At 42.0% G+C, this 13,613-nt stretch overlaps 1 protein-coding gene across 1 annotated transcript in view; it reads left to right on the forward strand.

The window, feature by feature from the left end:
• The window catches only part of SYTL5 (synaptotagmin like 5), a 104,816-nt gene that overhangs the window by 33,881 nt on the left and 57,322 nt on the right, over positions 1-13,613 (forward strand). The window contains exons 3-4 of the mRNA XM_047765812.1: positions 8,008-8,123; positions 12,403-12,508. Coding sequence (XP_047621768.1) covers positions 8,008-8,123; positions 12,403-12,508 — 222 coding nt within the window. The remainder of the gene's footprint in view (positions 1-8,007; positions 8,124-12,402; positions 12,509-13,613) is intronic.

The raw sequence follows: 13,613 nt of genomic DNA on the forward strand, positions 1-13,613 counted from the left end.
TAATACCTACATAGACTAGAGGGATTTTTTTTTAATGTGAAAATATCAGATATAAGAAGACATTCTACTTGTACTATTTAAACAATAATAAAGAATATCTATATTCATCACCCATTTTAAGAATGTGAGCATTCTTGGAGTTCCCAGTAGGGCGCAGCCAGTTGAGGATCCGGTGTTGTCTTGGTGACGGTGTGGGTTCCATCCCTGGCCCAGCACCATGGGTTTAAAGGAACCAGCATTGCCGCAGCTGCAGCTCAGATTCCATACCTGGCCCAGGAACGTCCGTATGGCACAGGTGTGGCAAAAAAAAAGAATGATAGCATCCTTGTTTTGCATTTTTCATTCCCTCGCTTTATTATATGCTTTTACTGTACTTGGCTGTACCCTTAAGTAATATTTTTTCTAACCTTTCATTTTTGAGTTTATAGAAATGGAAATTATACTATGTACACTATGAATTCTTGCGACTTCTTTAGCTCAACATTTTGGGTGCACTCTATCCATATTTATGTGAATATCATTCCATTCATCTTCACTATAATGTATCTATCATCTGTGTATATATATATATATATATATCATATATATCTATTCTCATCTATCGTCCTATAATGTATCTATTTTTCTGTTGATAGATATTTATATTACTATAGTTATATAATGGTACCAAAAACATGGTGCTGTGATATTCTTGTACGTAACAGCCTAACAAACATGTAGAAGAAGTTCTCTAGGGTAGGATTTTTTAAACTGTGGGTTATGACTCATTGGTGGGTCATGACCAGCATTTTTTTAAAAAGGAAATAGAATAGAAAATGTCAGTATACATATAATTATATATATATGTAAGTATACATATATATATGTCTGTGTATTTATTTTCGGAATTGTGCTATAAAACATTTTTTTTTTCTTTCTGATTCCCCCTTCCCCTACCCCCCACCTTGGGTAACCACAAACTTGGTCTCTTTTTCTATGAATTTGTTTGTTTATTTTTTGACGTCTAATTGACCTACAGCTCTATGTTAGTTCCTGGTACAGAAGGTAAGGCTGGTTACCATCTGTCACCATACAAAGATAGCACATTATTATCGACTGTATTCCCCATGCTGTACATTTCATCCCCTTGACTCATTTGTTTTGTAACTGGGAGTTGATATCTCTTCATCTCCCTCACCTAGTTCACTAGTCCCCTCACCCCCTTCCCTTCTGGCATCCAGCTGTGACCTCTGCCGAAATGTTTAATAAGAAGACTCCTCTAGGGAGTGCACCCAGGACTGAAACTGTAAGGCAAACGCTATGAGCATGTTCAGCAGTGTAAGATAATGTTAAATTGTTTTGTCTTGTTTTTTTACAATCATTGTGCCAATTTAAACTCCACCACCATTGTATAAAAGTTTCCTTTCCTTTACAGTCTTATCAACACTTGGCATCGTGAAATTTTTTTTTTCTTTTATTTTTTTAGGGCCACACCTGCAGCATATGGAGGTTCCCAGGCTAGGGGTCCAATCGGAGCTTCAGCTGCTGGCCTACGCCACAGCCATAGCAACACCAGATCCAAGCCACGTCTGTGACCTATACCACAGCTCACGGCAACGCCGGATCCTTAACCCACTGAGCGAGGCCAGGGATCGAACCCTCAACCGCATGGTTCCTAGTCGGATTCGTTTCCGCGGCACCACGACAGGAACTCCTGAAAAATTTTCATTGATGTCCAACTGGTAGCTGTACGTGAATATCTTACTATGATTTTAATTTGAATTTTGCTGATTACTAATGAGGCAGAGCATCTCTTCATAGGTTTCTTGGCCATTTTTGGTTCCTTTTCTGGGATATGACTATGTATTGCCCGATTTTCTGTTAAGCTGTTAGTCTTTTCCTTACTGACTTGAAGGTGTTTCTTATGGCCCCCTTTATTTCTGGAAATGCTTTTGCCTTTAGTCTATTTTGTCTACTATTAATACAATGCTATCATCTTTCTTTAGGTTAATGTTTACATGGTATCATATATATATATCATTATATCATATATATATAATTTGACGCTTTTCAACCTTTCTGTGTCCATATGCTTAAGATGAGAGTCTATGTAGCATGTATACTATTGTTTTTTTTCAGGGTCACACCTGTGGCATATGGAGGTTCCCAGGCTAGGGGTCGAATCAGAGCTGTAGCTGCGGGCCTACACCACAGTCACAGCAACATGGGATCCAAGCCACGTCTGAGACCTACACCACAGCTCACGGCAACGCCGGATCCTTAGCCCACTGAATGAGGCCAGGGGTCAAACCTGCATCCTCATGGATCCTAGTCGGATTCATTTCCGCTGAGCCATGATGGGAACTCCTGCATGTATACTATTTTAAATTATGTGTTAGATGTATCTAAATATTGGCTCTACATATATGCTACATGCATAATATATGTATATGTACGTATACATGCTGTACATAAGTGCTATATGTGGTTTTTAAAGTTTAATCTATTTTTTCTTAAACTATGGAGATTAGTCTACTTATATTCATTGTAATTACTGTAATATTTGTATTGTGATTGCTGTAATATTTGCTTTTATTTATATCACCTGTAGATTGAAATACTATGTTTTTCTCATTCTATTTTATCCTTTCTCCTAGGCAGATAGTATAAGAGTTTTTATTTTTAGTGGTTATTTGTATTTAATTGTGAAACAATTATATGTAATTGCAGAAATCATTAGTTTTCCCCTTCTTCTAATCAGTACAAGGAGCTTGATATTCTTATATTCGAAATGTCTTCACCCTTGCTTGTGTATACATTTTGTCCTGTGTTTTAGACCTTGCTTATTTTCAGTTCCACAATTTAGATACAATTTTTGTTTTAGATCAACATTTGTTTAAATGTATCTACATGTTTTAGCAATTTCATTTTTCACCATTCCTTTTTCTTTCTTCATCTACTTTACTTCCTCTTGAAGTATAGTCTTTTTTTTTTTTTTTTTTTTTGATGGCCACACCTGTGGCGTATGGAAGTTTCCAGGCCAGGGATTGAATCTGAGCTGCAGCTGCAACCTATGCCACAGTTGTGGCCACTCCATATCCTTTAACCACTGCGCCAGGCCAGGGATCAAACAAACCCAAGCCTCTGCCACAACCTGAGCCATTGCAATTGGATTCTTAACCCACTGCACCACAGCAAGTATTCCTGAAAAAATTTTTGATTTCACCCTTATTCCTAAACAGTAGTTTCTCTGGATATCCAATTCTAGATTGATAGTTTTTTTTTTTTTTTTCCCTCGCTGGCTCCTGGATTTCATTATTTCTGTTGAAAGTCAACTGTCATTCTAATTATCATTCCTTTGTATGTAATTTGTTTTTTTCCCTTCTAGTTACTTTTAAGACGTTCTCTTTATCTGTAGTGTTCTACAGTTTTACCATCGTATGTCTAGGGATTTCTTTTTACTTGACCTATTGGAAAGGAAGAAAGAAAGAAATATATGCCATCATCTCCATAGGGCCAGGGTCCTAGTTTGTCTTATTCGTGTCTGTACTCTTAGCCTTAGCACAGGGCTTAACACATATAGGAATGCAATAAATATTTGGTGTGTAGTGAATAAATTTATAAATAATTCTAATTTGTTTCCTTGTGAAAAATGAGAAATCGCATCTTGGAGTTCCTGCCGTGGCTCAGTGGAAGTGAATCTGACTAGCATCCATGAGGATACAGCTTCAATCCCTGGCCTCTCTTAGTGGATCAAGGATCCAGCCTTGCCGTGAGCTGTGGTGTAGGTCACAGATATGGCTCAGATCTGGTGTTGCTGTGGCTGTGATGTAGGCTGGCAGCTGCAGCTCTGATTCCACCCCTAGCCTGGGAACCTCCATATGCTGAGGGTGTGAACCTAAAAAGACAAAAAAAAAATCATCTTACTTCAGCATATCTAATAGAAGATGAAGGAGAAAAACAAACCTTTTGGTCACTCTTCTTTTTTAGGATAAGACTACCTATTTTTCCTCTATAAATCTCAGTAGAACATAACTTGATTGATTGTAGATGTAAATAAGCTTTGAAGGCAAAGTTTGAAGTCCCAGGAGTTTAATGCTAAAGAAAAGGAGGGCCTAGCAAATGCTGAATACTCGGTCATCTTTCATGGCAAATGACTCCCACTCACTTAATTTCAGTCAAACTCATTCTTCAGAGTGTGACGCGTATTGGAAACACAACGTCTTTAACAAGCCTGGTATTTCTGAAATGTTAGATTGATGTGGCAGAGAGGGGTATCACTTTCAGAGTGGGCGTCATGTTTATTTTCTTTCCTCTTTCACCCCTCCTTTATCCCTGTTACTTTACTCCCAACACAGACACACAAACACACACACACACCATCATCATATAAACATTATTCCTCGGCATCTGCAGATTTTCACGCTTCCTCGAAGCCTTGTTGCAGCTGGCAACTACAAGTTCTTTTTGGACAGTTTTGCTACATGCAAAGAAGGGCTGTCGGCATAAATCCTGTTTTTTGCCAGAATCCTTTTACAACTTCGGGGAAGTGATTTAACCTCTGTGAGCTTCGATTTCCTCCTCTGCCGATGGAGAAATCCAGCTGTTTTCTGGCTTAGAGTGAGGATTCTGGATATCCTGTATAAAGTGCCTGGCACAAGACGGGGTGCAGGGCACATACCCACTCGGTGTTAGTTTCCTGGTCTTCTGCTGAGCCTTCCATTTACCTCCAGCACCTGAGAAGGTGGCAAAGGCATAATCCCAAGAGATTGTTCTGATGTGACAGAGTTCTGCAATGGCAGATGACTCAAGGCCTTATCTGAGTTGAGCAAATAGAAGGATTACAGTTTACTGTTCTGACATGGGTCGTAAGGGATCATGACTAACAATTCTGGGAAGATCTTGTTTGTGTTAGGTGTTGGCAGCTCTAGCTGTATGTGCTGAAGATGATATGGAGGCCTATTTCCTGGCGCGCATAGACGTGATGTGGCCCACGTTCCCCTGTCATATGTGAAACTGCCACCGAGGTGCTGTCCACCTCACCCTATATCCCAAGAACATACCCCAAAAAACCCCAACCTGAGACTTGGGCATGCCACTCTCGGGTGTTCTTCAATCACTGATCTGTATTATTCCCCTTTTTCTTGTTTCTTTTTGTGTAAATCCCTTGTCCTATTGCAGAGGTTAGCAAAGTTTTAAAAAATAAAATGCCAGAGAGTAAATATTTCAGCTGTAGCGATCTCTGGTACACCTACTCAAACTTGCAGTAGGAGCAGAAAAGCAGCCAGAGACAATACATAAACAAATGAGTGTGGCTGGGTTCCAATAAAACTTTCTTACTAGACACTGAATTTTGAGTATAATTCATATAATTGTCACATGTTGTGAACTATTCTGTTGGTGCTTTTCCCCAACGATTTAAAATGTAAAAACCATCCCTGGCTTGTATGCCTTACAGAAGAGATAGTGGAGTCAATTCGGTCCACAAGCTATATAGTTTGCCTACTTCTGCCCTCTTGTTCCTCTGAATTTTCCAACATAGGCAAATCATTTCCTGAGTTGAATATTAAAACAAATATCTTTCTTTTTTTTCTTCTTGCGGCTGCACCTAGGCCATACGGAAGTTCCTGGGCCAGGGATCGAATGGGATCTGCAGCCGGGGCCTACACCACAGCCACGGCCATGCCAGATCCAGACCTCATCTGTGACCTATGCTGCAGCTTGCGGCAACGCCGGATCCTTAACCCACCGAGCAAAGCCGGGGATCGAACCCGTGTGTCCTCACAGAGAGAACGTTGTGTCCTTAATCTGCTGAGCCACAACAAATCAAGGTGTCAGCTAGCTGAGTTCTGGGAAGAATCCACTCCGATTTTAGTGGGCAGGTTCTCATTCCTTGTGGCTGTAGGACTGAGGCTCCCATCTCCCTGTTGGCTGTTAGTTAAGAGCCAGCCTTTGCTCCTAGAGCCCTCACTCTCTGGTCCATGCATGTGGACCTCTGCATCTCAGAGTCTCTTGTTTGTAATCTTTCTAAGTCCCCCTTCTGCAGCATCTCAGCATCTGACCACCTCCCCTTCTCTGACATCCTCCCCTCTCACTGCTTCCTTTGCGCCCACCCAGATAACCCAGGACCATGTCCCTATTTTAAGGTCAGGTGATGAGTAACTTCAGTTCCCTCTCTACAGCTAAGCCCCCGCAATACCTAGATTGGCATTGGATTGAGTAATTAAGGGACAAGAATCTGGAGGCAGCACCTTGACAATTTATAATTGCACATTTGCTACCCAAATTTCCAACATAAACAATGATATATAAGTCTATAGATCACTTGAGATATAGCCAGCAATAACTTAGCCCATCCAAGTATTTAGGTTTGGTATATTTTTTATAGCTTTGGAACTAATCCAGTAATCCTTGCTTCTCAACAGGTAATCTAGCCACTTGAGAGTAAATCTGAGCGGTACATACTATGGTCCTTCTGTGAATAATTTGCTCCAAGGATGACATTTTCACTTTTTTCCCCTAGTAGTTGAGCTGGATTTCATAGATAACTTACCTTTGTTTCCTATGTTCAGAAATAGTATTTCAGGAGTTCCAGTTGGGGCTTAGCGGTTAACGAACCTGACTAGTATCCTTAAGGACACGGGTTCAATCCCTGGCCTCGCTCTGTGGGTTAAGGATCCAGTGTTGCCGTGAGGTGTGACGTAGGTCACAGATGTGGCTCGGATCCCACGTGCCTGTGGCTGTGGTGTAAGCTGGAAGCTGCAGAGAAAAACTGACCTATTTTTCCGGAGTGAATTTTTTTTTTTTTTTACTATTTAAGATCCACTTATTAATTTCACAGTCGAATCAGTTACTGAATCTCATGGACTAGAAAGCTCTATTTGACTCTAAGCTGCTTTTCTTCAGCCACCACGTCAGACTCATCACCGATCTTGCTGATTCTCATCCTCAGTGCCCTAAAGTATCTTTATCTTTCTTTTCACTCCTCACTCCCTTGCTATCCATCTTCATCGTTTCCTATGGTATCTGTTGCAATAACTTCCTCATTGGCCTGCCTGCTTCTGGTTTCTCTCCATTGCAGTGTTTCCGAGGTTATGTGATCCAACCTGAAATTTAGAAAACACTGCCAGAGTCCCCCTTACTTGCCAAATGGCATTCCAACTCCTTAGCATGACATTCAAAGATTTCCATTATGTGACCCAATCCTATCTTTCAACCTCATCTTCTATTACAATCCTCCATAGAGGGGTTGGGACAGTAGTAGTTCATGAACACGGGCCATGTTGTAAGAATGGTAACTAGGCCTGTGTAACTGGGATAAAGGGTTTGTGTAATCATTGCAAATGGGTGTGATTGTTCAAAGGTCCTTCTTTTGCACCTTCAACATTCGATTGATTGTGAAAGGCAGACAGGTCCTTCTACCACCCATATTTTTAATTTAGCTCCTCCTCTCTGTTAGTCTTGCCATTGCCCTGGCTTGGGTCTTGCCATCCCTCTCCCGGACTGTTGCCATGGCCAACCGGTCTCTTTGCCCCATTCTCTCTTTACTCTAACCCAGTCACCATGGTACATCACGACGTCACCCTAAAATAGAGTCTGATCATGGCCCCTTTATAATTCAAAATCTTCATTTGTTCCCCATTGTTTCCACTACAGATTATCTACCCACTAATGCAGTGGTTAAGAACTTGAGCCATAGACCAGACTGCTTGGGATTGGATCCCGGCTTTACCTGTGTGGCACATCATTTTCTTGCTCTAAGTCTCAGTTTCTTCGTCTCTAAAATGGGGATGATAATGTTCACGAGGGCTTGTTATGTGGAAAAAATATATTAAGTACGAAAAACAGTGAGCAAGTACCTAGTACCTAGTACCTATTCAACTAATAGTAGCCATTATAATCACCATCAAATACTCCAAAGATGGAGATGGACTCTATAGATACCTGGCTATCTTTTACTTAATTCGGGATTTTTGAGAGTTTGTCCTTTGGCCAAGTTTTCTTACTGTTCTCTTCTCCCTTGAGTAGGCAGCTAAGGATTGTAACTGGCGAATGGTTTTTTGAAGAAAAAGCAAAGCGTTTCAAGCAAGTCAATGTCCTGGGCACTGATGTTGTCCGACAGTCCATCTTAAGAAGAAGTCCGGGTAAGGAAAGCAGAACTGTTTTAATCTTGACCTTCGTGGGCTAAATAACCTCCCTATGTTATGTAGCATATGAGCAGAGTTGAATTTGCTGAATCCCTTAGGTCATTTCAAGACTCAAATAGCATGAAATCTGTATCTGCCGTTCAAGGCTTGTGGTTACCAGGGGGGAGGGGGAGGGAGAGGGGAGGGACTGGGGGTTTGGGGTTCGGAGATGCAAACGATTGCCTTTGGGGTGGAGAAGCAGTGAGATCCCACTGTCGAGCACAGGGAACTATATCTAGTCACTAATGATGGACCATGATGGAGGATAAGGTGAGACAAAGAAGGTATATGTGTGTGTGTGACCGGGTCACTTTGCTGTACAGTAGAAATTGACAGAACACTGTAAACCAGCTAAAATTAAAATCATTATAAAAAAATACACAGTTCATACAAGGGAAGAGGAAGTCAGAAGAAAATCAAATCCACAGTGATTTTTCATATATCTGACATGTTGAGATTTTCAGAGAAGGCATTTATCTTCATCACAGACAGTTCTTTTCCAGAATGCACTTTCAATATTTTACTGAACAGTTAAGAAAGGAACATAAAACAGATGAATTGCATTTTTCACGTTGTGAAAGCAATCCTTGATTTTTCAACAGGCTATATTTCAGGTTTCATTTAAATGTTAACCTTTTCTGGGAGTTCCCATCGTGGTGCAGTGGTTAACGAATCCGACTAGGAACCATGATGTTGCGGATTCGATCCCTGCCCCTGCTCAGTGGGTTAATGATCCGGCTGTTGCCGTGAGCTGTGGTGTAGGTCGCAGATGCGGCTTGGATCCCGCGTGGCTGTGGCTGTGACATAGGCTGGCAGCTACAGCTCCGATGAGACCCCTAGCCTGGGAACCTCCATATGCCACAGGAGTGGCCCAAGAAATGGCAAAAAGACCAAAAAAAAAAAAAACAAAACATAAAAAAACCCCACCTTGAGAATGCTATTCTGTACATTCAGACTGTAACTTAATTGGTTAAATATTGAGTGAAACTGATGTTTAGGATCGTATTTCTTTTTCTTTTTTTTTTTTTTTATAATTTTTTTATTTTCCCACTGTTACAGCAAGGGGGTCAGGTTATCCTTACATGTATACATTACAATTACATTTTTCCCCCAGCCTTTCTTCTGTTGCAACATGAGTATCTAGACAAAGTTCTCAATGCTATTCAGCAGCATCTCCTTGTAAATCTATTCTAAATTGTATCTGATAAGCCCAAGCTCCAGATCCCTCCCACTCCCTCCCCCTCCCCCTCCCATCAGGCAGCCACAAGTCTCTTCTCCAAGTCCATGATTTTCTTTTCTGAGGAGATGTTCATTTGTGCTGGATATTAGATTCCAGTTATAAGTGATATCATATGGTATTTGTCTTTGTCTTTCTGGCTCATTTCACTCAGTATGAGATTCTCTAGTTCCATCCATGTTGCTGCAAATGGCATGATGTCATTCTTTTTTATGGCTGAGTAGTATTCCATTGTGTATATACACCACATCTTCCGAATCCAATCCTCTGTCGGTGGACATTTGGGTGGTTTCCATGTCCTGGCTATTGTGAACAGTGCTGCAATGAACATGCGGGTGCACGTGTCTCTTTTAAGTAGAGTTTGGTCCGGATAGATGCCCAAGAGTGGGATTGCAGGGTCATATGGAAGTTCTATGTATAGGTTTCTAAGGTATCTCCAAACTGTTCTCCATAGTGGCTGTACCAGTTTACATTCCCACCAGCAGTGCAGGAGGGTTCCCTTTTCTCCACACCCCCTCCAGCACTTGTTATTTGTGGACTTATGAATGATGGCCATTCTGACTGGTGTGAGGTGATATCTCATGGTAGTTTTGATTTGCATTTCTCTTATAACCAGCGATGTTGAGCATTTTTTCATGTGTTTGCTGGCCATCTATATATCTTCTTTGGAGAAATGTCTATTCAGGTCTTTTGCCCATTTTTCTGTTGGGTGATTGGCTTTTTTGCTGTTGGGTTGTATAAGTTGTTTATATATTCTAGAGATTAAGCCCTTGTCGGTTGCATCATTTGAAACTGTTTTCTCCCATTCTGTAAGTTGTCTTTTTGTTTTCTTTTGGGTTTCCTTTGCTGTGCCAAAGCTTTTCAGTTTGATGAGGTCCCATGGGTTTATTTTTGCTCTAATTTCGATTGCTTTGGGAGACTGACCTGAGAAAATATTCATGATGTTGATGTCAGAGAGTGTTTTGCCTCTGTTTTCTTCTAGGAGTTTGATAGTGTCCTGTCGTATATTTAAGTCTTTCAGCCATTTTGAGTGTATTTTTGTGCATGGTGTGAGGGTGTGTTCTAGTTTCATTGCTTTGCATGCAGCTGTCCAGGTTTCCCAGCAATGCTTGATGAATAGACTTTCTTTTTCCCATTTGATGTTCTTGCCTCCCTTGTCAAAGATTAATTGACCATAGGTGTCCGGGTTTATTTCTGGGTTCTCTGTTCTGTTCCATTGGTCTGTGTGTCTGTTTTGATACCAGTACTACACTGTTTTGATGACTGTGGCTTTGTAGTATTTCTTGAAGTCTGGGAGAGTTATGCCTCCTGCTTGGTTTTTGTTTCTCAGGATTGCTCTGGCGATTCTGGGTCTTTTGTGATTCCATATAAATGTTTGGATTGTTTGTTCTAGTTCTGTGAAAAATGTCCTGGGTAGTTTGATAGGGATTGCATTGAATCTGTAGATTGCTCTGGGTAATATGGCCATTTTTACAATATTGATTTTCCCAATCCAGGAACATGGAATATCTTTCCATTTCTTTACATCTTCTTTGATTTCTTTGATGAAAGTTTTATAGTTCTCGGCATATAGGTCCTTTACCTCCTTGGTCAGGTGTATTCCGAGGTATTTGATTTTGTGAGGTGCAATTTTAAAAGGTATCGTATTTTTGTATTCCTTTTCTAATATTTCATTGCTGGTATAGAGAAATGCAACTGACTTCTGAATGTTAATCTTATATCCTGCTACTTTGCTGAATTTATTAATCAGTTCAAGTAGTTTTGGGGTTGAGTCCTTAGGGTTTTCTATGTATAGTATCATGTCATCTGCATACAGTGACAGTTTTATCTCTTCTCTTCCTATATGGATGCCTTTTATTTCTTTTGTTTGTCTAATTGCTGTGGCTAGGCCTTCCAAAACTATGTTGAATAGCAGTGGTGAGAGTGGGCATCCCTGTCTTGTTCCAGATTTGAGTGAGAAGGCTTTCAGTTTTTAGGATCGTATTTCTTATGTATGCTGTAGTAAAAGTGGAACAGGCATCTTTTGGTCTATTCCTCAGGTATCTCGTCTTTCGTGTACTGAAGACAAATGTCCTTATTTTTAGGTCTGGTGGGAAGGACTGGGAGGCTTGGAACTGATTCCACTGCTACTTCTGGGTATCGCACTGACAAGGATGGGCTTTCCCAGATAGGTCCCATCAGGTGGGATGCCACAGAGGGGCGGAGTGGAGTTAGACGTAAGCAGTTAGGGGAGTTCCCATTGTGGCTCAGCAGGTTAGGAACCTGACTAGTATCCATGAGGACTTGGGTTCGATCCCTAGCCTCGCTCAGTGGATTAAGGATCTGGCATTGCCATGAGCCGTGGCGTAAGGTCGCAGACACAGCTCGGATCCCGAGTTGCTGTGACTGTGGCGTAGGCCGACAGCTGCAGCTCCAGTTTGATCCCTTGCCTGGAAACTTCTGTATGCTTTGGGTGTGGCCCTAAAAAGCAGGGGAAAAAAAAGAAAGAAGTAAGCCGTTAGCTATGGCTGCTTCCTCCACCAAAGCCTTAGCACCTTTGAGGGTGTAGACTGTCTCACCCGTCTATGCACAGGATCTATGCACCAGGGGCTCCCCCTCCCAGGAAATCTGGCATTTGTGTTCCAAAACCAGACCTTCATTTCTAGAATCCCCCACTAGTATTCAGCCTCTGGGGACTGGACGTCGTCATGAACCCAGGCTCCTCCGCGCTAAAAATATCTGTCGCAGGAAGATGTTTCTCCATCGCAATCACCTCTAGAAAGCTTATCTCAGCAAACCTCGCACAGATGAGTCCCTATCCTAGTCCTCATTTAATTCTGGAACACTTCACAGAGGAGACGGAACTGTGTGACTGGGAAACTTGGGATGGGAACGCCGTTGCCGAGTGTTTAGACTTGTCTCTCCTGTGCTAATGTACGCACGTAAATGAAAAAGAGAAAATTGCTCTATTTGGGGCCATTTTGTATGTCTGTTTGTCTTCTGCTTGTTTTTAATGAGGAGCTGAAGAAACACAAAGCCAAGAGCAAACGCGCCAGAAGGCAGAAAAGTCCGACACTTCGCCTTCTGCTGGGCACAAGGCCAGCCACGACGGACCCAGGAAAAGAGGGTAAGACAAACTTTGCAAGGGACTCTGTGATCTTTATTCCAGCCACCTGCGCACTGAGACTCCTTAGTTTTTCAGATTGAATATCAGTTAAGTGACTCAGAGAAGGTCAGAGGCTTGCCCGAAGTAACATTCCCTTCAGGATATGCAGTTTTAGTAGATAAAGGTCTCCTCTGACCTGTAAGATGTTTTTTTTCATTTGACATATCTGATATTTTTTCCTATTTTTTTTTTTGGCCGTGCTCCTGGCACGCAAAAGTGCCCTGGCCAGGGTTCGAACCTGCTCCACAGCAGTGACACCACCAAATCCTTAACACCGCCAGGCAACCAGGGAACTCCTGACATATCTGATCGTGTACCAAGTGGTTCCTTGTACTTCTGGGTAGAAGGTTTCCTGATAGGGCCAGTCATGTCTATAAAGAGGTGACATCTGTCTCTGTCGGAGCATGTCAATGGCCCTGCCCCCACCCAGCCGAAGTGCTGATATATGAAACACGGCAATCGAAGATCTATTCATTGGGCTTAACACACTGTGTCCCCTTTTTCAAATGCAGTCCTCCTGAAGGAAGCGATCGTTTGGCCACCTCACTAGCTTAATTGCAAAAGCCAAGAAATGTATGTGTCCAATGCTATGAGTAAGAGTGGGGGGCACACGGGGAAGCAAGAAGCTTCCGTCAAGGGAGCGTCGTGGGCCCCCAAATGCAGGTTATAAGGATCAGCAGGCGAAGTGTTGCTTCCCAGCCCTGCCTGTTGCAGTCTTCGCGTCTCAGGCCCACTTGATGGGCCTTTCCTGGTAGCCAGGCTTCACTCACAGGGGAAGCCACCGAGAGGGGCTGCCAGTGCTGGAGCCTTCATCCGTCTCTGCAGAAAATCTCTTTGGTTTTTTGGTGGTTTTTTTGTGGGTTTTTTTTGGCTGTACCTGGGGCCTGTGGAAGTTTCCAGGCCAGGAATTGAACCCGAGCCACAGCGTTGCCAACACTGGATCCTTAACCACTAGGCCACCAGGGAATTCCTGGTTAGTTATTTACTTATTCATTCATTCATTTATATTTTATTATTTTTTATAGCTTCACTCATGGCATATGGAAGTTCCTAGGCCAGGGAGCGA

Source organism: Phacochoerus africanus, chromosome X (genome assembly GCF_016906955.1).
Source record: "Phacochoerus africanus isolate WHEZ1 chromosome X, ROS_Pafr_v1, whole genome shotgun sequence".
NCBI classification, from domain to species: domain Eukaryota; kingdom Metazoa; phylum Chordata; class Mammalia; order Artiodactyla; family Suidae; genus Phacochoerus; species Phacochoerus africanus.